Source organism: Schistocerca piceifrons, chromosome 2 (genome assembly GCF_021461385.2).
Source record: "Schistocerca piceifrons isolate TAMUIC-IGC-003096 chromosome 2, iqSchPice1.1, whole genome shotgun sequence".
NCBI classification, from domain to species: Eukaryota; Metazoa; Arthropoda; class Insecta; order Orthoptera; family Acrididae; genus Schistocerca; species Schistocerca piceifrons.
The window spans coordinates 203511042-203537055 of record NC_060139.1 but is presented as its reverse complement, the minus strand read 5'-3'; the positions used below and the strand labels follow the sequence as shown (position 1 = coordinate 203537055).

The window sequence follows — 26014 nt, the reverse complement described above, 5'->3', positions numbered from 1 at the left end:
TACTCAATACCTTCTCATTAGTTATGTATTCTACCAATCTAAGCTTCAGCATTCTTCTGTAGCACCACATTTCAAAAGCTTCTATTCTCTTCTTGTTGAAACTATTTATGATCCATGTTTCACTTCCATACATGGCTACACTCCATACAAATACTTTCAGAAACGACTTCCTGGCACTTAAATCAATACTCGATGTTAACAAATTTTTCTTCTTCAGAAACGTTTTCCTTGCCATTACCAGTCTACATTTTATATCCTCTCTACTCCAACCATCATAAGTTATTTTGCTCCCCAAATAGCAAAACTCCTTTACTACATTAATTGTCTCATTTCCTAATCTAATTCCCTCAGCATCACCCGATTTAATTAGACTACATTGTCCGCAGCTCGTGGTCGTGCGGTAGCGTTCTCGCTTCCTACGCCCGAGTTCCCGGGTTCGATTCCCGGTGGGGTCAGGAATTTTCTCTGCCTCGTGATGACTGGGTGTTGTGTGCTGTCCTTAGGTTAGTTAGGTTTAAGTAGTTCTAAGTTCTAGGGGACTGATGACCGTAGATGTTAAGCCCCATAGCGCTCACAGCCCAATTAGACTACATTCCACTATCTTCGTTTTGCTTTTGTTGATGTTTATCTTATACCCTCCTTTCAAGACACTGTCCATTCCATTCAACTGCTCTTCCAAGTCCTTTGCTGTCTCTGACAGAATTACAATGTCATCGGCGAACCTCAAAGTTTTTATTTCTTCTCCATGGATTTTAATACCTACTCCGAACTTTTCTTTTGATTCCTTTACTGCTTGCTCAATATACAGATTGAATAGCATTGGGGAGAGGCTACAACCCTGTCTCACTCCTTTCCCAACCACTGCTTCCCTTTCATGTCCCTCGGCTCTTATAACTGCCATCTGCTTTCTGTACAAATTGTAAATAGCTTTTCGCTCCCTGTATTTTATGCCTACCACCTTCAGAATTTGAAAGAGAGTATTCCAGTCAACATTGTCAAAAGCTTTCTCTAAGTCTACAAATGCTAGAAACGTAGGTTTGCCTTTCCTTAATCTTTCTTCTAAGATTAGTCATAAGATCAGTACTGCCTCACATGTTCCAATATATCTACGGAATCCAAACTGATCTTCCCTGAGGTCGGCTTCTACTAGTTTTTCCATTCGTCTGTAAAGAATTTGCGTTAGTATTTTGCAGCTGTGACTTATTAAACTGATAGTTCGGTAATTTTCACATCTGTCAACACCTGCTTTCTTTGGGATTGGAATTATTATATTCTTCTTGAAGTCTGAGGGAATTTCGCCTGTCTCATACAACTTGCTCACCATATGGTAGAGTTTTGTTAGGACTGGCTCTCCCAAGGCTGTCAGTAGTTCTGATGGAATGTTGTCTACTCCCAGATTAGGATTATTGGACCATTATTACAGTATCTATGTTGAAGTACTTTTGGGGAAGTAATGTCGTTTAATGTCTTTTGGGTTTTATTGCTGCTTAGTTTCATGGAAGTGTTTATGCATGCTTTTATATACAGGATGATTATAATTAACGTCAAACTTTCAAACCACTGTAGAAATAACACGACTGGTCAGAATGATGTCGAACTGCAACAGAATATTATCAGAGAAGGGGGAAAGTGTATGGCAGAAGAAAAATAAATAGTTACAAAATGTAGCAATAAATGGTGCTGTAAGCATCATAATTTAATAGTGGTCGACTACAAATCACAAATGAATCATACAACAATGCCTAAGGTGTACATTTGGTATTAAACAAACTGTACTACTCAGTGTGCATGGGTGTACAGATGTGATACTGTTACTTAAGTAAGCCCATCCACCATGGCAAGGTCATATCACATCAGATGGGAAAAATTGGTTTCTAATTGTCCTGAGGCCAAAAACCACATAAAAAGCATCAATCACATTGGTTTTTTAATTGTCCTGAGGCCAAAAACTGCATAAAAAGCATCAGTCACATTGGTTTTTAATTTTCCTGAGACCAAAAACTGCATAAAAAGCATAAATCAAAATCACATTGGATTATTAGTTTCTATGTGACTGGCGCAAAACATGTTCAATATGCTGTCCATCGTTTCCTGCAACAAGTTGAAATTGAGAAAGAGTATGTTCCACAACTGACCGAAGTGTTTCCGGGGTCATGTTCAGAACGTGTTGCGCAATGCGTGCCTTCAATGCTGCTATATTTGCAATTGGAACACTGAACACAACATATTTCACGTAGCCCCACAGCCAGAAGTCACACGGATTAAGATCAGGCGATCGGGATGGCCAGGCTGTAGATAAATGATGGCTGATGATTCTAGCGTTTCCAAAACGACGCTTCAGCAGATGTGTAACTGGATTTGCAATGTGTGGAGGAGCGCCATCTGGCATAAAAATGACCCCATACACACATCTATGCTGTTGGAGAGCTGGAATGACGTGGTTGCACAAAAGACACTCATAGCGCTTACCAGTGACGGTACTGGTAACAGGATCGGAAGCAACTGACTGTTCGAAAACATATGGCCCTACGATAAATGATGCCATAAACTTGCACCACACAGTGACCTTTTTCAGAATGAAGAGGTACTGGTTGATTTGTGTGTGGATTTTCTGTTGCCCATATTTGACAATTCTGTGTACTGACATATGCTGTCAGATGGAAGTGGGCTTCGTCTGTCCCCAAAATCTTCCGCAGCCAATCATTGTCCACTTGCAAGTGAGCAAGAAATTCTAAAGCAAAGGTCTCTCTTGCTGGAAGGTCAACAGGATGCAACTTGTGCACATGGGTAATTTTGAATGGATAGCAAATACGTTTCGTAGGATTTTATGCACTGTGCTCATGGGCATGTCTGATGTTTGGACACACCACCTGCACTGCTGTGGCCACTGCTTCCATTGATGTTGAATCAATTTGATTCCTCCCTCTACCATGTTGCACACTGAAAGAACCTGTCTTTTTGAATTTCTGAATCATTTTCTACACGGCAGTCATCGGACATACACCTTTTTTCAAACCCTTCAGCATCTGGAATTTCTGCAGAGTGACGTGTGTACAGTCATCATTCCTGTAATACAGCTTTACAAGGAGAACATGATCCCGCATGGAGACAGTCGTGGCAAACATCGCAGATGTGAAAGGAGGAAAAGCCGCCACCCAGCATGTTTATAACGTCAGTGGATCATGAGCATGACAGGTGTTTTCATTTATATATTCTGACACCTACAGCGCCATCTATTGATCAATTTTCACACTATTTTTTTTCTTCTGACATACATTTTCCCCCCTTCTCTGATAACACTCCATTGCAATTTGACATTATTCTGACCAGTGGTGTTATTACTACAGCATTTTGAGAGTTTAACTTTAATTATAATCACCCTGTACATTTGGAACAAAATGTCAGGCTTGGTTCAATATGCTGTCCATCGTTTTCTGCAACAAGTTGAAATTGTTCTGCCAATTGTTCTGCCAATAAGCATTGTGATTTTATATTGGTGGGTGGTTCCCGTTGGACGCTACTCAGCTTAATTTCTGAGCCCTCCTCTTTCATACTGTTACCTTGTTGCCGTATCATTGTTGCTATCCTATCTTTCTTCCTGTGCTGATGTGTGGTAGTTTGGGCTAAACTTCTCTTACAGTACCAGGTTTCTGTCTTTCTTTCCACCCACATATTTTGCAGCATCACGCTTCCCTTGTTGCAGTGTCTGAACTACATTTATCTCTTGTTCACTTTTGCCAATGAGTATGTTATTTCTTCTGCAAATAATGAACTGTAAAGTGATGTGACTACTTAAGAGTTAAGTGATCTCTTTGCCTGTCAGCAATTGAACAGAACTGTTATGAAAAACTTAATCAACAAAGATAATGTAACTGGATTAACAAAAAAAATCTACTCTCCAAATGGCAGCAGGAGAAGACACACATAAAAGAAGGTTATACTCATGTAAGCTTTTAGAGCCAGTGGCTCCTTCTTTTGGCAGAAGGGCTGAAGGGGAACAAAGTGGAGTGGAGGAAAAGGTCTGGAGAGGTTTAGGAAAGGGGTAGATTTCAGAAAAGTTACCAAGAACTGTGGCACAGGGAGACATACCGGACAGGATAAGAAGGAAAGACTGATTGTTAGGGACTGCACCAGATGAGATTTGAAAACCTGAGAGCTGAAAGGTGGCAGACAGGGTAATACACAAGACAGAGGTTACTGCAAAAACATCACACATGATTTAATAACAGAGACAAGCTAAGTGCACTATAGTGGGAGGGGGGTTGTGAAAAATAGACAAGTCAGAAAATGAAGATGTAGAAAACTAAAACGGAGTGAAGAAAAGAGTAGTTATTGTGAGGAAATTCTGATACAGAAGAAATTAATGTAAATTAGGGCTGGGTGGGTGGCGAGGACCAAGGACATGTTGTAGCACTAGTTCCCACTTGCAGAGTGCTGAGAAACTGGAACTGGTGTAAGGTGAATCCAGGTGGTGCATGTGGTGCAAAAGGCACCGAGGTCATGACTGCCATGTTGTAGAGCATTATCTGCAACAGAATATTGTGTATTTCCGGAATATACCCTCTGCCTATGGCCATTCATCCTAACTTATAACTTGGTGGTAGTAATGCTTATGTGAAAGGCCGAACAGTGTTTAAATAACAGCAGGTATATGAGATGAGTTGTTTCACAGGTGGCTCTCCATTTAATAGAATATGTTTTGAAAGTTACAGGGTCAGAATCATTCCTGGACAATTATAACTTGTATCCTTACATCAAGTACTTTAATAATTTTTTTATGCGTTAATACACATATTGATGCTTTTTTTACATCTCCTCTGGCATACAGAGTTAAGATTTGGACACATTTTCAGTGATAATGTTTCTTATACTGCTGTTACAGGCACAACCACAATAGTCTGTTCTGCCAATAAGCATTGTGATTTTATATCGGTGGGTGGTTCCCGTTGGACACTACTCAGCTTAATTTCTGAGCCCTCCTCTTTCATACTGTTACCTTGTTGCCGTATCATTGTTGCTATCCTATCTTTCTTCCTGTGCTGATGTGTGGTAGTTTGGGCTAAACTTCTCTTACAGTACCAGGTTTCTGTCTTTCTTTCCACCCACATATTTTGCAGCATCACACCTCCCTTGTTGCAGTGTCTGAACTACATTTATCTCTTGTTCACTTTTGCCAATGAGTAGGTTATTTCTTCTGCAAATAATGAACTGTAAAGTGATGTGGCTACTTAAGAGTTAAGTGATCTCTTTGAAAGGAAAAATAATATTTTATGATTTATGTCAAATGCGCAATTTAACAAAACACATTTGCAACATATATTTTATCTTAGGAAGTTAAAAGATATTTGAATAGATAAACTTACAAGTGTTGTATAGGACACTTATTTTTTTTATCTTGAGGATGGGTCAGACTTGGTGTGTTGTTGACACAATCAACACTTGTATTATGGTACAAGAACTAACATCTGGTTATGAACTAAAGCTTTTGAGATAAAATTTGACATAAGATAGCCATTTTCAAATTAATGTCCCAATAATATTATGTAATAGGTGCTTCATAAGCAAGGAAACTGATTTTCAGAACACATAGATGAGAACTGACTGCAGTGTACCTACAAATACATTACGTACAGAATGATCTGTTATATGAAGTCGATGGGTTTAAGAATATGTTGAGATAATAAATACTGAAGTAGCTTTTGTGAGATGTTGAAGAGATGCTGATCATGTTGACGAAATATTGATGAAAAGGTTGAAGGCAGGAATAGGGAACTTTATTCTGTATTGTGGGGTCATGTTTGACTATGACAAAGTATACAAGGCATGATCGACAAGTAATGGGAATTTTTTAATTTCATGGGCTTTATACATCTGATTTTCAAACTTCTTTTTTTAATTTATTGATACACATGTTTCTGATGTATGTTTGTATTTTCAGTGGTTTTGAATATTTAGTTTATTCCTGACATTCAAAACGGTTATATGAGTTTTTAGGTGCTCAGTGAATTTTTAATTTTGAAAAAGGTGGATCAAAGAGTTTGCATTACATTTTGTTTGAAAAATGAAATGAAGTACAGCAATGCATATGAAATATTAACTGTGGCTTCTGGTGAATCTACTATGAGAAAGACATGAGTTTATGTGTGGTATAAATGTTACAGAGAGGGTCCAGAAGACATTGAAGATGATGATGACTGCCCTAGTACATCGTTACTAATGACAATGTGGAAGAAGTAAGGAAAATGGTTCTGGTAAATCACTGAATCACCACCAGAGAGGTTGCTGATAGTACTGGCACATCCTCTGGCTCACGCCAAGCAAATTTTTTTACATGTTTTGGGCATGAAGTGTGTAGCAGTAAAGTTTTTCCTGAAACTGTTGAGTTTCAATGGAAAATGATGTCACATGGGCATGAATGAAGTTGACAATGATCTAGAACTTCTAAAGAAAGTCATAAGAACATGGGAATACAGTATGGCATTGAAACCAAGGTCCATTCATTCCAACGCAAACTGCCTGAAGAGCCATGACCAAAAGAACTTCGACAAATTCAATCACATGTGAAGGTTCTTCTTACTGTTTTCTCTGATTACAATGGGATAGTGCATCATGAGTTCCTGCCTTATGGTTGTACAATCAATAAGGAATAATACCTGGAAGTTATGGGCCATTTGCATGAAGTAATCTGAAGAAAACAACCAGAATTGTGGCAAAACCACTTCTAGAAACATAGCAATGCTCTCGCTCACATCTCAATTCCTGTTCATGAGAAATTGTTAAGTTACCACAGCCATCGTATTCACCAGACATGGCCCCCTGTGACTTATTTCTATTTCCAAGACAGTAGAGAATGATGAAATGAAATTGTTTGGCAACCACTGGTGAAATGAAAGCAGAATCACCGAAGGAGCTGAACAACTTAGTGGAAAGTGAGTTCCAAAAGTGCTTCCAAGATTGGAGAAAGTGTTGGTGCAAGTGTATTATGTCTGAGGGAGACTACCTTGAAGGGAACAAAATTGATATTGCTGACTAAATAAAGATTCTTTAAGAAAACAAGAATTCCTGTTATTTTTTGATCACAACTGCTAAATGCAGAATGTTACTGACTATCTGATAAAACCAAAAGTAAAAGCAAGTCTGACCACAAGAAAAATTTATTATTAATGATACTTGGAAATGAATTAGATAGCATTTTGAGACAGTAATTTATGAAATGTGTTAACCTACAGGATGATTTTGCATAAATAATCATGACAACACTAATTCTGCAACTCGAATTATAGCAATGGTTTTATTATTATTTTATTTTGAAAAATTATATTTCAATGTTTGTATTAAAATTTACAACATCTAAAATTTCAACTTTGACCTATTCTTTCTGCCAGTATGCCTTGCCCTGAGAAAAAGTTCATATTTGTCTACTTTACCCAGAAATAAAGTCAATGCAAGGTATTTAAACCTGAAACCCATTTACCTATGTATAACTGGTAATGTCACCAGAAACTAATCTGTGATGTTTTTTGTAGCTGACATTACACTCATGTAAAATATGTTCTACTAAGTCAGGAACTGAAAAGAACTGATACATTACAAGTAATAAGATGATGTAATATAACAAGGATATGGAAACATTATATTTATGAATGGTACTCTTGTTTTTGAACTATGATTGATTGTTGACAGCAAGTAGGTGCTAAGCAAGGTAATTGCATCCTTCAACAATGCATGCACCCACAAAAATACTTGCCTCCATACCTCACTTATAACACAGATCAGAGACACTGAGGTCCAAGGAGAATCTTTCAGATGGTTCTATTTTTGACAAAGCTAGCTATAACAGATGCACAGATACATTTCACAATGAAACAAACAATATATAGAAAATTGATCACTTTGGCAATTTTGTGAAATTTGCATTCACATATTCTATGCACAGAAAACACGCAAAACAGCTTGAATAATGGCTTAATAAACACGTAAATCACAGAAAATTATTTATCAAAGACATTTCTTCAGAAGAAACAATGAAAGTGGGAAATTTATATCTTGCTTCTGTTTGCATAAATGGAAAAGAGGAAAATAGGTATCTGCAACAGAGACTACTCATCTCTCAACAAATAACATTTTAGAGAACAATAACAATGCAATAATGTGTTAAAAGTCTTCTAGTTAAAAGAGGTAAGACAGGTCAGGTATTCACTATGACTCTCAAGTAAATGAACAAAAAATAAGTAAGTGAGGCCCTATCACAGTGAGGGAAAGCAGTAAAATAAATGAAAAACTTAAAGTGAGCTAATCTTGACAACTTCTGTGCCAAAAAAATCGACATAAAGGTATAAAATTCATCTTAAGTTTTCCCAATTCTTGTGAAGGAAATTAGCTATACATTCACACAAAGCTACCAGAAAATCACAAAACTGTGTAATCACGCATTTGAAATCACATGTCTTGAATTTAAAATGAAGTTCACAGAATCCAAAAGCTATACTGTAAACTTGTGGAAGAAATATTATAATAGATTAACAACTGCTGCTAAACTAAAGCAAATATGAAAGTTGGCTTCGGGCCACCCACATCACATACATGTCATATTTTAAATCTTGTACAACCTTTGATGAATAGATTAGAGATATTATATGTCAATCCAAGAGAGAAAAAGGAAAACTTTAAAGCATGGTAAATTTCGAAGTACCTTACGTGATTATTATGTTACAAAGTTCACAGAATAAATGCTAAGCAACAGATGTTTCTTAGCCATATGAAGGTAAGAAAACAAAGATTCAAATTAAAGCACAATGGCAGCATTCTGAATACCATACATTTAATGTCTCTACTTATTTACATATATATTCTGAAAACTACTGTGAAGTACATGGCATTGAGTATGGTACCATATGACAAACATGAGAGGAACAAAATACTCTGATTTATGAAGATGACTCGGCTTTGGAAGATAATGGCAAAAGGTTTAAAAGACAGGGAAAATATCCATACAAAAGTGCTTGGTCTACTGGAATCGTAACTTGAGGCTAACAAAGTAAATGTAAACACTTGACTCCAAATTATACAATATAGCATACTATGCAAACCCTGCAATAATCTAAGTGAATTTGGAAATGAGTGAAATAGGAGACTTGAAGCTACTGAAACTGTTGCAGCATTTTTCCTAATTAACCACTGTTCTCGATGGTATGCTGTCAGGACATACAAAAAACTGTCTCTGCACACAACAATCTTAAGGAAAATGTAACTGAATTGACGTGACCAACATACACAGAGCTCCACGGTCTTGGAGTTTGTCAACAGCATATTGCACATCTTCAATCTGGGGTCGTTCTTTGCCTCAGAAACTGGTTGATAACAGTACTGAACTCTACTCTATGACCATGTGATGTGTATCTGGACCAATGATATTTTAGCTTTTTAACATATATGAACATAGCTATTGCATCTTTGCCACAGTGGCCCAGCAAAAATTACATAATTTATCACTGAACAATAAATAATTTCCAGTACACAGGCTACAACACAAAATGGGTAAAATTAATTATCAGTACATATCAGTTCCATATGTATAATTACTTACTCTTCTTCCGGTTCAATAAAGAAAACTTCTGGGTATGCAACCAGTATGAGAACATAAAATACTGTGACCATTGTGAAAGCCAGTGCAGTCTTCACAAGATAATACAGCTTCAGTGATGTTGCAAGAGCCATGAGACACAAAACCCACGTGAAAACAATGTATTCTGGATGAATACATTTTTCTGCTTCACTGTTGTCATGTGGTAATCGTTTATTTACTGTCATATTATGGAATGTTTTCACTGTATCACTATAAATGAGATCTTCTGCCAACCTCCGGTATCGTTCACTTAAACTTAGTGACAGATTCTTTAAAAAGGAGAAGCCGTTACTTGACGTACTGGTGTTGTCCTGAGTTCTGATTTTATTTAACTGCTGCACGACAGATTTACCTCCCCTGTCCTGAGAATTAGAAAACATTTCTTTGTGCATTGAATCATCAGTATTACTGAACGTCCTTACTGATGCATTCCCTGCCATTCTTGACAGTTCAACATTGGTTTTGTTTTTCTTATGTACATAATTCATATTGACACTGAGATCACTGCTTCTGTTCTTGCCCTTTATCACACGAGAGAAGTTTTCTCTGGGTGAAAGCTGATCAGTTGTGTTATTCTGAGTAGAATTTTGCAGCTGCCTCCTCCTTCTAGCAAGAGGTTTATGTGTTGTGACAGTATTTAACATTTTTATCCTTGCATTTGAGTCTGCAGTGTGTGTTGAGTTTCTAGATTCATTCACAGCTGGTCTGCCAGTACTACTGGAAGTATACTCATGAGTAGCAAACTCCATGGCCATTGATGAAACCACCTTATTTACCATTGCCACTGGAGCTGACTCATTTCCTAGCAAGTATTCTGTCTCTGTTTCTTGTGTTGGACAGCAGACCTAAAAACAACAAAGAAAAATATTTCAGAATTTGGTTATAACCTGCAGTAATTTTAATATACATATATATGAGCTGTTAAACTTAACTTATAAGTACACCATAAAGTGAATAAAGGAGTATGAATGTAAATGTTGATACATATGAAAAGATTATAAGATATTAAAATTTTAAAAATATCTATTGACAAGTCTAATGGACTCAAAATGTCAAAAGAGTTGAGACATGCTTAAACAACTCCATGCATGACATATGTAACCTTTCAGCTTTTCTTGGGTAGATTGCTTAATGGCATATGTATCTCTGAAAGCACACCATTATCTCACATACATTCCATGGAAGATGCAATTCCTTGTAATATTTTGGACAGGTTTTTACCTGTACTGGACTGATGCACAGATCACCAAATCCTCTTACAAAGTACTTGGTATTATGATATGCCTCTTTCTGTCATTATGTCCTTTTTCTATAAGATAAACTACAGGAAAGATGATAAAAATCTGGATTTTGTGAACAGGCAGAAAATAGTTATTCAGTAGCTATGAGAATTAAAATCTTTCTTCATAATTACTCACTTGCTTCTTCTATAGCTCGTATTAGTGTTAGAGTGGAAAATGAAAACTGATTCACAGAACTAATATTTTTTTCCTTAGAATATATTTCACTGCAAATTAAATTTTTGTCTTAATGGTTTATCCTTACATTTACTTTGGACTTAATAGATGTTTAAATTTATTAACTGAAACCTTGAGCAGGTGTGGAGTAATCATTTGCACTGCACTACTTACTATAAAATAAAGTCATTCTCATAACTCTAGTGAAAGGTTTACAAATAGCAGTAAGTAAATCTACATATATGATATAGGATCTGTGATACAATAAAATTTTGTTATTCTATTCTAGTACTGGAATAAGCAAATCTGTACAGACATATATGATAATATCAGAATTCTGTTACAGTCTGTATTTATGTAATCATTATTGAGTGGTTGGTTTACAGTTAATATGTGACAATACTATAAATGTTATGAAAACAATAGAGTGCTACTCACCTTATAGTGGAGATGCTGAGACACAGGCAGGCACAACTAAAAGACTGCTAACAAGTTAAGCTTTTGGCTGAAACGCCTTCTTCTGCATTATAGAACACACACACACACACACACACACACACACACACACACACACAGAAAAATGCAACTTACACTCCCACGACTGCCGAGGCTGCCAACAACAGTGGTCATGTGAGTGAGTTGCATTTGTGTGTGTGTGTGTGTGTGTGTGTTATGTCTAATGCAAAAGAAAGCCTTAGACTGAAAGCTTAACTAGTTAGCAGATTTTTATTGTGCCTGTCTGCGACTCAGCATCTCCACTGTATTGTGAGTAACAGTCTATCCTTTTCACAATACTGTCATTATTCCATCCTTGATTGTCCATTGTTTAATATAAACATTTTGCTTATTAATATTTTATTTAACAATATATTCTGAAGTTGAGATTCTGCAAACCTACATGCTCACATATCTACATCTATACTTTGCACACCTTCTTGCAACATGTGGTGGAGGGTACTAGTGTACTACTCGCACTTACCCCTTTTCCTGTTCTAGTTGTGTATGGTATGCGGGAAGAATGACTGGTGGCAAGCCTCCATATGGGCTCAAATCTATCTATCTTGATGGTCTTTTCACAAGATATATGTAGGAGGAGGCAATATATTTGTTGGCTGTTCTCAGAAAATATGCTTTCGGAACTTTAAGAGTAAACCAAATCGTGACGCAGAACACCACTCTTGCAGCATTAGCCACTGAAGCTGGTTAATCATCTCTGTAAAACTTTCATGATCACTAACTGAACATACAACAAAAAGTTCTGCACTTCTTTAGAGCTTTCTAGTTTCTCTATCAATCCTATCTGGTATGGGTCTCATACTGGTGAGTAATTTTCAAGCATTGGTTGCATGAGGTTCCTGTAAAATACCTCCTTTGTACATGGACTATTTTTCCTGAGGATTCTTCCACCAAATCTCCATCTGACATCTGCCTTTCCTACAGGTAGTTTTATGTGGTCGTAATCATACAATAACAGGCCTTTCTGTCTATGTATATACACTATATTACATTTGCTTATGTTTGGTGGGTCAGTTGCCAATCTCCACACAAGTATCATTCCTCTGCAGGTCTTCCTGCATTTTATTATATTTTTCTAGAATTACAACTTTTCTATATACAACAGATTCATCTGGAAAAGCCTTATGGAACTTCCTACAATATGTATTAAGTCATTTATATATCTCATAAAAAGTAATGGCCCTATAACACACCCCCTTGGAGTACACTCAAATCTGCTTTTATCTCTGAAGATTTCTCTCCACTGAGTATTCTTCCTGTTACAAAACCTCCGATCTTATCACCCAGTTGGTCTGACATTCCTTACAAACATATTTTGTTCATTAGGCAGCAGTGTGGTGGAACTGTATCACGTGCCTTCCGGAAGTCAAGGAGCATGGCATCTACCTGACCATTGGCATCTAGTGGCTTTTGGGTCTCGTGGACGAACAGAGTAAACTGGGTTTCACATGATCATTGTTTCCAGAACCCGTACTGATTCCTACAGAGGGGACTTCTGATCTCCAGAAATGTCATAACATGCAGTTAGACAGAATGTTCAAAAATTCTACAAAAGACCGATGTCAGACATATGGGCCTATGGTTTTGTGTGCCTGTCTAATGACCCTCCTTGAAAACTGGAATGACCTGCGCTTTTTTCTAATCATCAGGAACACTTGTTGCCTCCAGAGATCCACAGTACACTTCTGCTAAAAGAGGGTCAAGTTCTTTTGCACCACACTCTATGTAGAAGCATGTTGGTAGCCTGTCAGCTTGTTCCTCATCTGAATGATTTCAGTTGCTTTTCCATCCTATGATCACCTATTTCAATATTAGCCATTTTGTCAATCATGTTATGATTTAAAGGGTGTAGGAAACGACAATTAGTATTTTAGCCTTTTATGAATCATCCCCCATTTCAGTGCCATTATAGTCATACAGTGCCTCGACAGATGGCGTTGATCAATTTACTGATTTAACATGTGACCAAAACTCCTTAGGATTTCCTGCCAAGTCGGTAGACAGATTTTTCCCTTAGAATGTGCTGAATGCTACAAGCATGGCTCTCCTGATCCTAATTTTGGCTTCATTTAATTTTTGTCTGTCTGTGAGGCTTTGGCTACATTTAAATTTGCAATGAGGCTCTTGTTTTCATAGCAGGTTTCAAACATTCTGCAGAAGGACTCAGCCAAAAAATGGCCAAGTTCTCAGTATTGTTTACGTGCCTACTGATGGCTCAATATTTCCAACTGTTTTGGTGAGTTGTAACCTAAATACCCTAAATTATTTGTATTCCTGTCTTTTATACTGTTATTAAATAATTAAGCACACTGCATTTTAATCTTTTGTGAAAATTGTCCTGTGAAAGTATTTTAAGTAAGTGCCTTATACTGTGCTTCAGTCAGTATTCACTGTATATAGCGTCAGTCTCTTTCAAAATGCCAGTATTAGTTTTGCATACTTTACAAAATCATAAATGTCTTGGAAAAGTTTATGTTACCAAGCTGATTAGAACGTTACCAATGCTTTTAATTAAACTGGAATAAGTGACAGATATCAAGACTCCATTTTTATCAGAATGATAAAATCTACAGCCTGAATATTGCTGTTTCATGTAACAAAACAGCATCTGGGACCTGAAAAGGAAACTGTTAACATCTACCATGATGATGTCTTATTCACATCTAAGAAGATTAAATACACTGAAGAGCCAAAGAAACTGGTACACCTGCCTAATATCGTGTATGGCCCCCACAAGCACACAGAAGTGCTGCAACATGACATGGCATGGACTCAACTAATGTCTGAGGTACTGCCGGAGGGAACTGACACCATGAATCCTGCAGGGCTGTCCACAAACCAGTAAGACTATGAGGGGTGGAGATCTCTTCTGAACAGCACGTAGCAAGGCATCCCAGATATGCTCAATAATGTTCATGTCTTTGGAGTTTGGTGGCCAGCAGAAGTGTTTAAACTCAGAAGAGTGTTCTTGGAGCCACTCTGTAGCAATTATGGACATGTCGAGTGTCGCATTGACCTGCTGGAATTGCCCAAGTCTATTGGAATTCACAATGGACATGAATGGGTGCAGATGATCAGACAGGATGCTTACATATGTGTCACTTGTCAAGAGTCACATCTAGACATATCCAGGGTCCCATATCACTCCAATAGCACCCTCCCCCTCTCCCCTTACAAAGAATCCACCAGCTTGAACAGTTCTCTGCTGACATGCAGAGTCCATGGATTCATGAGGTTCTCTCCATACCAGTACATGTCCATCCGCTCAATAAGATTTAAAACGAGACTCGTCCGACCAGGCAACATTTTTCCAGTCATCAACAGACCAATATTGGTGTTGACAGTCCCAGGTGAGGCCTAAAGCCTTGTGTCATGCAGTCATCAAGGGTACACGAGTGGGTCTTCAGCTCTAAAAGCCCATGTCGATGATGTTTTGCTGAATGGTTTGCACAGTGACACTTGTTGATGGCCCAGCACTGAAATCTGCAGCAATCTGTGGAAGGGTTGCACTTGTGTCACGTTGAAGAATTCTCTTCAGTCATCGTTGGTCCCGTTCTTGTAGGATTATTTTCCAGCCGCAGCAATGTCAGATATATGATGTTTTACCAGATTCCTGATATTCATGATACACTTCTGAAACGGTCATATAGGGAAATCCCCACTTTATGCTCCCTCGGAGATGCTACATCCCATCGCTCATATGCTGACTATAACACCACATTCAAACTTGCTTGAATCTTAATAACCTGCCATTGTAGCAGCAGTAACCTACCTAAGAACTCTGCCAGACACTTGTTGTCTTATATGGGCATTGCTGACCACAGTGTCGTATTCTGCCTGTTTACATATCTCTGTATTTGAATACGCATGCTTATACCAATTTCTTTGGTGGTTCAGTGTATAAGTAAAACTCTTAAAAATATTTTTTGTCACTTTCCCTCGCCAAAAAGTATCTAAACTCAATTTAGTTAGTTATTACTTATTGGGTGCATTTGATGGAGGAGAGAAGAAAGTAATCACTACAAGCACATGTGCCCCCCCCCCCCACGCACACACACAAATGACTGCACTTTCTGAATAGTTGGACAAGTGAAGTGGACTAATGCTTTTCTTGTGATATGGACCGCAGCCATCAGCATAAATTACAAGAAGTTATGATCCTGCTGAGGCTGCATGGTTTTTAAATAAGGTGCTTCACTCACTGCAGTGGATCATCAACAACCTAGTAGTCATTTTTGAGTGTACACCTATATATGATCACACACTTGCTATTAGCAGACGTTACATGAGGTCAAAAATAATGAGAAAATGGCAAGGCATGTTCACAATAAAATGGTTCAAATGGCTCTAAGCACTATGGGACTTAACATCTGAGGTCATCAGTTCCCTAGACTTAGAACTACTTAAACCTAACTAACCTAAGGACATCACACACATCCATGCCCGAGGCAGGATTCGAACCGGCGACCGTAGCAGCTGCGTGATTCCATACTGAAGCGCCTAGAACCACTCAACCATAGCAGCTGGCTATTCACAATACATCACTGATACAGCTGAATATAAATCAAATTACAGAAAATAAAACCAGGTAACTATGCTCTCACATACTGCCAAGCAAACTATTCAGAACAGACACTTTATTTTGTACATGTGAGTAGATTGACAATAGCTTATTGAGACGTTGTCTTACACACAACACTGCCAGTGTGTGAAATGTATGGGAAATTAGATTTAAACATATAGTCATAACAGCTGTTTACTTTATAATACCTGAAGAAAAAGACAGGCTGGTAAGTACTGAGGTGACTCACAAGTAAAACTTGCCAACATGGCAAACAACAGTATTAATCATAAAGCTGCATGACAAGTAATAATGTAGTGTAAATATGATGCAGTACTTAGAAATGTAAGTAACACTATTCTTTGAGAAATACCATTTTAATCACGTAAGTATTACAGGGTGTATACATGGACAAGGAAAAAAAATTACCGGATTTCTCCCAGATAAAAATACACTTTCTCCCAGGTGAAAACATACTTTTTCCCTGTTAACTGACAGTATATTTTCTCTCGGAACTGTACAAGTCCTTTGAATGATTATGGTTTTATACACGGGAGTAGAATTTCCCACCGCTTTATAAAACTAAACACAGTGGAAAAACAGGTTTTGGAAAGATCTTTGATGTGCAGCAACATATACGCTGCATATTTTCATATTACGAAAGTATAAATTCGAATTCCACCAAACACCACATTTTACTTTCCGAAGCATTGAAATCGAGATTGCGATGCACTTTTGTAAGCCAGTCATAGCTCATGTCACGTGATCTCGCCAGCCGATGACAGCGGGTATTCAGAGCTTAGGACACACTGTTAAGTAGCGTGAACGTACAAAGAGAAAAAGTTAAAGGTTTAAATTAATACACATAGTGTTGCTACACAAAACGCAAAGCTTTAACATAAAATATTGGTCTGTAAGATTAATATGCTGCAAGAGAAGCTAAGCTTTCACATACAATGTTGGTCTTTTGTGCGCGTATTACAATTTAAGATATATCACAGATTAGAATACATTAGTACTTGTTCCATAGTTCATGAATACGACACTTCGTTGGGAAATTACCCACTTACTATATCCAAAAATTCATCTAATGAGTAGAAGGAGTTGCCATTAAGAAATTCTTTTAATTTCCTTTTAAATGCTATATGGCTATCTGTCAGACTTTTGATGCTATTAGGTAAGTGACCAAAGACTTTTGTGGCAGCATAATTTACCTCCTTCTGAGCCAAAGTTACATTTAACCTTGAGTAGTAAGGAATAAGGAGGTTCTACGCAGAATCGGAGAGGAAAGGAATATGTGGAAAACACTGATAAGGAGAAGGGACAGGATGATAAGACATCTGCTAAGACATGAGGGAATGACTTCCATGGTACTAGAGGGAGCTGTAGAGGGCAAAAACTGTAGAGGAAGACAGAGATTGGAGTACGTCAAGCAAATAATTGAGGACGTAGGTTGCAAGTGCTACTCTGAGATGAAGAGGTTAGCACAGGAAAGGAATTCGTGGCAGGCCGCATCAAACCAGTCAGTAGACTGACAAAAAAAAAAAAAAAAAAAGTGAAGATCATCCTTTCTCCTAGTGTTGTAGCCATGTACACTGCTATTACTTTTGAATTCATTTGGATGTGATCGTAAAATTTTTAATAACGACTTGAATGTCTGATCTTGGCTCGAAATTCATCTAAATGGCTCATCATCAATGAGTTGATTTTTAAATGAGAGTCAAACACTCTGTGATTTAAGAAATTCATCGTACATTATCGCACATAGCTCCGTTGTAACTGCCAGAATGGTACTTTGATGGTAACGCTTTTCAAACCACCATTCGGAATATTTTCCCATGACCTGTTAGAAATAGGCTCGTTTCTGCAGTTGCCAGACAGCGCCAGATGACAGGCGTCACCGTGCTTCCGCAGCTTCGATGTCACAGGGAGCTCGTATGTTCGTACGTGTAAAACATTAAAAGATCGTACATTATGTCATAGAAGAAACAAGACATCAGAGGATACTCCAAGAGATCAGAATTTCGAGAGCCATACTAAAATGTGCACATTTAAAGTGCACATTTGTCTGCCCATATTCCCAGTTAATTAGGCCACAACCTGATATTAAGCTTTTCAATGTGGTTTTCAGGATGTAAATTTTCTTGGAGTACCAGTACTGTGTTATCTCATGTTTGGTTCTTTATTATGGCATAATGCCATATGTGCTAGAAGTTGAAAACTTGCACTTGAAATGCAGCGAACAGTGTGTGGAATTAAAAAGCAAATATCTTTAATAAACCGACAAAAATAACTTCATTGTTCTGCAAGGTAATTAATGCTTGACTGTCAGAAAGGTGGAAATCAGGAAATCTGTTTTGTTTTCATTTGACGTGAGAGCAGTAAACGAAGAGGAAACAGCAAAATCACTAAATGTAAACACAGGTCACATGGAGGCTACCTATTACCCCACTGTAACTCAGATTGCTCTGCACATCAGCCCCGGATCTACGATATTTCCGAACTGGTACAATACCCCGCCACTCCCTCGAGTGTTTGAGATAGGACATCAAAAATTTAAAAAATTGAATTTTCAAAAATATGTTCATTTTGTAGCGCACATCTTTCTCAAGAGTCTGATGCATAAAACGTGTGTTTGAGGAAATGTAAGACATGTTATTTGGTCGTAAGTGTGCCAAAGGGCAGTGCCTCGCCTCCTCACACAGCATTCTTCTATCGCGTGTCACTGTACTTCGCTCTGTTGAATTGAAACGTGTATATTTTGTAATGGATGCCATCAAACCATATTCAGGACAGTGGAAATTAAAATGTCCTGTGGTGCCTCTCCTGCTTACAACTGGCCGGTTTGACATCCTGTCCCTTTAAAAAAAAAAAAAAAAAAAAAAAAAAATACTCTTTAGAAAATTTGCACTCTTTATTCCCTATCAGCTAACAACTTGCTGCTTTGTGTGACATAAAATTAAATATAGGACACATAAACCCAGTAAAGACATGAGACAAGCAAGACAATACACATTTCTTTAACTAATCTTGCTACAGCTTTACATGGCCTGCTTTTGCTTCTGCGAAAGAATCTGTTACCTCATCAAAGTTCATAAAATGTTTTGCTACATGAAAAGTCGAAATGTAGTTGTCTAATACTGAAAAAGCTGTTAATGCAAACAGGACCCAAGGCTGGTGTCGTATCCCGATCTGATTATGTCTATTTTGTCACTCTCTGCTAGATAAAACAAAATAGGCCTTTCTAATACTGCAACAATTGCAATACACACCAAATGAACGAGACTGTTTTGGCACAAACGGTCTTTTTTGTAACGACAGAATATAATTCACAAAGTACCAATATCAAATGCCTATTAGTCCTATGTTGTTGTTGTTGTTGTGGTCTTCAGTCCTGAGACTGGTTTGATGCAGCTCTCCATGCTACTCTATCCTGTGCAAGCTTCTTCATCTCCCAGTACTTACTGCAACCTACATCCTCCTGAATCTGCTTGGTGTATTCATCTCTTGATCTCTCTCTACGATTTTTACCCTCCACGCTGCCCTCCAATGCTAAATTGGTGATCCCTTGATGCCTCAGAACATGTCCTACCAATCGATCCCTTCTTCTAGTCAAGTTGTGCCACAAACTTCTCTTCTCCCCAATCCTATTCAATACCTCCTCATTAGTTATGTGATCTACCCATCTAATCTTCAGCATTCTTCTGTAGTACCACCTTTCGAAAGCTTCTATTCTCTTCTTGTCTAAACTACTTATCGTCCAGGTTTCACTTCCATACATGGCTACACTCTATACAAATACTTTCAGAAACGACTTCCTAACACTTAATCTATACTCGATGTTAACAAATTTCTCTTCTTCAGAAACGCTTTCCTTGCCATTGCGAGTCTACATTTTATATCCTCTCTGCTTCGACCATCATCAGTTATTTTGCTCCCCAAATAGCAAAACTCCTTTACTACTTTAAGTGTCTCACTTCCTAATCTAATTCCCTCAGCATCACCCGACTTAATTCGACTACATTCCATTATCCTTGTTTTGCTTTTGTTGATGTTCATCTTATATCCTCCTTTCAAGACATTATCCATTCCATTCAACTGCTCTTCCAAGTCCTGACAGAATTACAATGTCATAGGCGAACCTCAAAGTTTTTATTTCTGCTCCATGGATTTCAATACCTACTCCAAATTTTTCTTTTGTTTCCTTCACTGCTTGCTCAATATACAAATTGAATAGCATCGGGGAGAGGCTACAACCCTGTCTCACTCCCTTCCCAATCACTGCTTCCCTTTCATACCCCTCGACTCTTATAACTGCCATCTGGTTTCTGTACAAATTGTAAATAACTTTTTGCTCCCTATATTTGACCCCTGCCACCTTCAGAATTTGAAAGAGAGTATTCCAGTCAACATTGTCAAAAGCTTTCTCCAAGTCTACAAATGCTAGAAATGTAGCTTTGCCTTTCCTTAATCTTTCTTCTAAGATAAGTCGTAGGGTCAGTATTGCCTCACGTGTTCCAATATTTCTACGGAATCCAAACTGATCTCCCCCGAGGTCGGCTTCTACTAGTTTTTCCATTCGTCAGTAAAGAATTCGCGTTAGTATTTTGCATCCGTGACTTATTAAACTGATAGTTCGGTAATTTTCACATCTGTCAGCACCTGCTTTCTTTGGGATTGGAATTATTGTATTCTTCTTGAAGTCTGAGGGTATTTCGCCTGTCACATACACCTTGCTCACCAGATGGTAGAGTTTTGTCAGGACTGGCTCTCCCAAGGCCGTCAGTAGTTCTAATGGAATGTTATCTACTCCCGGGGCCTTGTTTCGACTCAGGTCTTTCAGTGCTCTGTCAAACTCTTCATGCAGTATCATATCTCCCATTTCATCTTCATCTACATCCTCTTCCATTTCCATAATATTGTCCTCAAATACATCGCCCTTGTATAGACCCTCTAAAAACTCCTTCCACATTTCTGCTTTCCCTTCTTTGCTTATAACTGGGTTTCCATCTGAGCTCTTGATATTCATACAAGTGGTTCTCCTTTCTCCAAAGGTCTCTTTAATTTTCCTGTAGGCAGTATCTATCTTACCCCTAGTGAGATAAGCCTCTACATCCTTACATTTGTCCTCTAGCCATCCCTGCTTAGCCATTTTGCACTTCTTGTCGATCTCATTTTTGAGACGTTTGTATTCCTTTTTGCTTGCTTCATTTACTGCATTTTTATATTTTCTCCTTTCATCAATTAAATTCAATATTTCTTCTGTTACCCAAGGATTTCTTCTAGCCCTCATCTTTTTACCAACTTGATCCTCTGCTGCCTTCACTACTTCATCCCTCAAAGCTACCCATTCTTCTTCTACTGTATTTCTTTCCCCCATTCCTGTCAATTGTTCCCTTATGCTCTCCCTGAAACTCTGTACAACCTCCGGTTTAGTCAGTTTATCCAGGTCCCATCTCCTTACATTCCCACCTTTTTGCAGTTTCTTCAGTTTTAATCTACAGTTCATAACCAATAGATTGTGGTCAGAGTCCACATCTGCCCCTGGAAATGTCTTACAATTTAAAATCTGGTTCCTAAATCTCTGTCTTACCATTATATTATCTATCTGAAACCTGTCAGTATCTCCTGGATTCTTCCATGTATACAACTTTCTTTTATGATTCTTGAACCAAGTGTTAGCTGTGATTAAGTTGTGCTCTGTGCAAAATTCTACCAGGCGGCTTCCTCTTTCATTTCTTCCCCCCAATCCATATTCACCTACTACATTTCCTTCTCTCCCTTTTCCTACTACCGAAATCCAGTTACCCATGACTATTATATTTTCGTCTCCCATTACTATCTGCATAATTTCTTTGATTTCATTATACATTTCTTCAATTTCTTTGTCATCTGCAGAGCTAGTTGGCATATAAACTTGTACTACTGTAGTAGGTGTGGGCTTTGTGTCTATCTTGGCCACAATAATGCGTTCACTATGCTGTTTGTAGTAGCTTATGCGCATTCCTATTTTTTTTATTCATTATTAATCCTGCTCCTGCATTACCTCTATTTGACTTTGTATTTATAACCCTGTATTCACATGACCAAAATTCTTGTTCCTCCTGCCACCGAACTTCACTAATTCCCACTATATCTAACTTTAACCTATCCGACATTCCATGCTCCGATCGGTAGAATGCCAGTTTTCTTTCTCCTGATAACGACATCCTCTTGAGTAGTCCCCACCTGGAGATCCGAATGGGGGACTATTTTACCTCTGGAATATTTTACCCAAGAGGACGCCATCATCATTAACCATACAGTAGAACTGCATGCTCTCGGGAAAAATTACGGCTGTAGTTTCCCTTTGCTTTCAACCGTTCGCAGTACCAGCACAGCAAGGCCCTTTTGGTTAGTGTTACAAGGCCAGATCAGTCAATCATCCAGACTGCTGCCCGTGCAACTACTGAAAAGGCAGCTGCCCATCTTCAGGAACCACACGTTTTTCTGGCCTCTCAAGAGATACCCCTCTGTTGTGGTTGCACCTACGGTACGGCTATCTGTATCCCTGAGGCACGCAAGCCTCCCCACCAACTGCAAGGTCCATGGTTCATGGACCTTAGGCCTACTACAAGCAAAAAGCCTTACATTAGGAAATAGTTTCACACTTCATTCATATGCTCCAGTTTCTCTAGTATGAGATCGAAAAGTAGTAGTACGAAATTTTTATACAAACTTGGAATCGTCATGTTGTTCCATAATTTATGTGATATCCCCATTTCGTCTCCTTCCTCACTCTAACAAACAGTCTTGTCATCACTAATTCTGTAACTATTCCTGCCAATGTCAAAGCTTATTTGCAGGTTAACTCCACTAACTCTGCCAGAATCACCGGTTTAGTTATCCCGCGATTATTCTCCGGTGAGGCGTTGCTACATGTTCGTACAACGCGTTTTCCATGCTTCTTCCAGAATAGAATTAAAAGCGGCTGCTAGCCAGGAACTATACAACTAGCCCTTACTAGTATAGCGATCTAGCCAAAAATTTTCTGTCAAAATTTCATTTTCTTAGATACACTGAGAAGGTAATATGTAATCTTTCTTACCTGTTATTCGTTTATTTTCACTCCTGTAGTCTGAATCTATGGATTTAGCTAGTAATTATAACAATGCTCATCATTCGCAAACCCAATCAACCACACAATCAGGCAACGGTTGTCATTCATCCGTTCGGCCTTACTCCGCTCAGCTTGTACATCCCCTTTTGTCTGTAGGAAAGTTTGTTTCTACATGCGACGAGGATTCCCCTGAGACAGACATGATGTACACTATGCATGCATTCACAAATCAACTTACGATTCATTCAGAAATTAACTTAGAATGTGTTCAAAAACTGACAGTGATGTGTTTCAAAGTCATATGAATAATCGATAGACTAACGTGCGCTGGACGGTAGTCACTTTGTGAAACATGTTTTTTTCCCTCAATTTGCCCCCCCCCCCCCCCCCCCCCCCCCCCCCCCCCGAGTACTGGGCCTGCTGCGGCACGTGTGAATCCGGTGGCAGCTTGGGCGTAGCAGTAAAATTTTTCCCGGTTGCATCAAGCTGTTTGCTGCGAATGCTTACACGGCACTGAAACTAAAACCCTCTGTAAACTTTGACAAAGGCAATTGTATGAAAAATACTGAAAGGCTAATAAAAGTATTCTATTCTATTCAGCCAACAGCCACATTTCTGTAGCCAGAAGCGGGAGAAGGTTCTACTCATACACAATTCTAAAAAATTCCCGGGTCTTTCCCGGTTTTCTCCCCTGATGAAAAAATTCCCAGGTTTTTCCCGGATCTCCCAGTTGTCCCGGGTTGTATACACCCTGTATTAAGCTATCAATAGGAGATATATAGTGGCCTTACTATGCACTACTATCTTACTTGTTGCTCTATAAAGTACTGTGTTCCATACATTGTGTTTGTTCTTGCTACAACACAAATATCCTGCAGTTTCCAGTATCCTTTCACATAACCCAAAGTAACTGTGCTGTCTTTAGAATTCATATCTGCTGCATTTGGAGCCAATTACCGGTCCTTAAACTTTACAAAACTATCAGCCTTAAAGTGCTGAAATGGATGAAAAGAAAGCTGACATATCGCCAATTTATTTCTAATTTACTGGATTAAATTTAGACAGCATACATTTGAATAGCACTAAGCAGTAGAACGATAGTTTAATGATAACACAGTATAAGATTAAATTTCTATAATGTAACTGGACAGATGAAAAATCTTCTCAGCAAACGGCAACAGGAGAGCACATACACATGTAGATCAAGGAAATTTGCAAGCTTTCAGAGCCAGTGACTCCTTCTTCTGGAGTATGATTTGAAGGGGAAGGAAGAGGGCTAAAAGAAACAGAACTAGCAAGGAATAGGAAATGGTGAGAGTTTGGGGAAGTCACCTGGAGATTTGCCATAAAGGATTAGAAGGAAAGATTGATTGTTGGGGGCTGCACTAAACGAAACTTGAAAACCTGAGAGCTTAGAGGTGGTACATACAGTAATTATGCAAGACGGAGATTACTGACAATGCTTAGTTTATAGAAGAGGAGTGATAGTTACTGGTACAGCTGTTTAGGGACCTAGAGAGGGACAGGAATAGAAAATATAGCTTGGCCAACATTCTGAAAATCTGCTAGGCTTTACTGCTGCCTCCAAGAGCAATGATAACTCATGATCACCACCCACAACTTTACAGTGTTCTCAACCTCTCATGTAAGGCACTCTCCCTTCCTGAGTTACCTCCATCACCCTCTGGCCTTGTGGTATGGTGCATCATCTTGTTAAGGATTACCACAGTCGTTGGGAAACATGATTGTCGTGAAGGGGTGTACACGGTCTGTACAAGTGTACGATACTTTTTGGCCGCCACAATGCTTTGCACGAGCTCCATTGGACCTATGGATGCCCATGTGAATGTTCCCCAGAGCATGATGGAGCTGCTGCCAGATTGTCTTTGTCCTGCAATACAGATGTCAAACAGCTGTTCCCTGGAAAACAGTGGACTCACACCCAGCCATCATATGATGAAGAAGATATCAGGATACTTCCCACCATGCAACACTCTGCCACAGCACCAATGTTTAGTGCTGATGGTCACTTGTCCACTTCAGTCATAATTGCCCATGTCTTGGTGTTAACATTGGCACATGCATGGGTCTCTGGTTGGGAAGGACCACCCTTCGGAGTGGCCAGTGCACTGTCTGTTCAGACACACTTTTACTCTGCCCTGTGTTAAAAGTATGACGTTAGTTCCACTAAGGTTCATTGCCTGCCCTGTTTTACCAGTCTGCTCAGCCTACGATGTCTGACATCTGTAATATGGGTGGCCACCCAACCCTACAATGTCTGGACATAGTTTCACCTTAGTTTCACCATGTGTTGAAGACACTTACCACAGCATTTCTTGAACACCTGACAAGTTGTGCAGTTTCCGAAATGCTGTACCGTGCGTCCAGGCCCTCACAATCTGTCCTTGGTCAAACTCATATAGATTGTGTGCCTTTCCCATTCTACAAAATGGTTCAAATGGCTCTGAGCACTATGGGACTTAACTTCTATGGTCATCAGTCCCCTATATCTTAGAACTACTTAAACCTAACTAACCTAAGGACATCACACACATCCATGCTTGAGGCAGGATTCGAACCTGGAACCGTAGCGGTCGCCGGTTCCAGACTGTAGTGCCTAGAACTGCTCGGCCACCCCGGCCGGCCCCATTCTACACACAGACAGCATGCTCACTGATACTACCTGCACAGTGAGTGTGTCTGACTAGCAGTCATCCGTTGCCAGGGGACGGTGCTATCGCCTGGATGGGTTTATA

At 38.8% G+C, this 26014-nt stretch overlaps 1 protein-coding gene across 1 annotated transcript in view; it reads right to left on the bottom strand.

Annotated features, from left to right (window-relative positions):
• The window catches only part of LOC124774910 (adenylyl cyclase 78C-like), a 723787-nt gene that overhangs the window by 56880 nt on the left and 640893 nt on the right, over nt 1-26014 (bottom strand). Inside the window, exon 15 of the mRNA XM_047249584.1 lies at nt 9587-10470. Coding sequence (XP_047105540.1) covers nt 9587-10470 — 884 coding nt within the window. The remainder of the gene's footprint in view (nt 1-9586; nt 10471-26014) is intronic.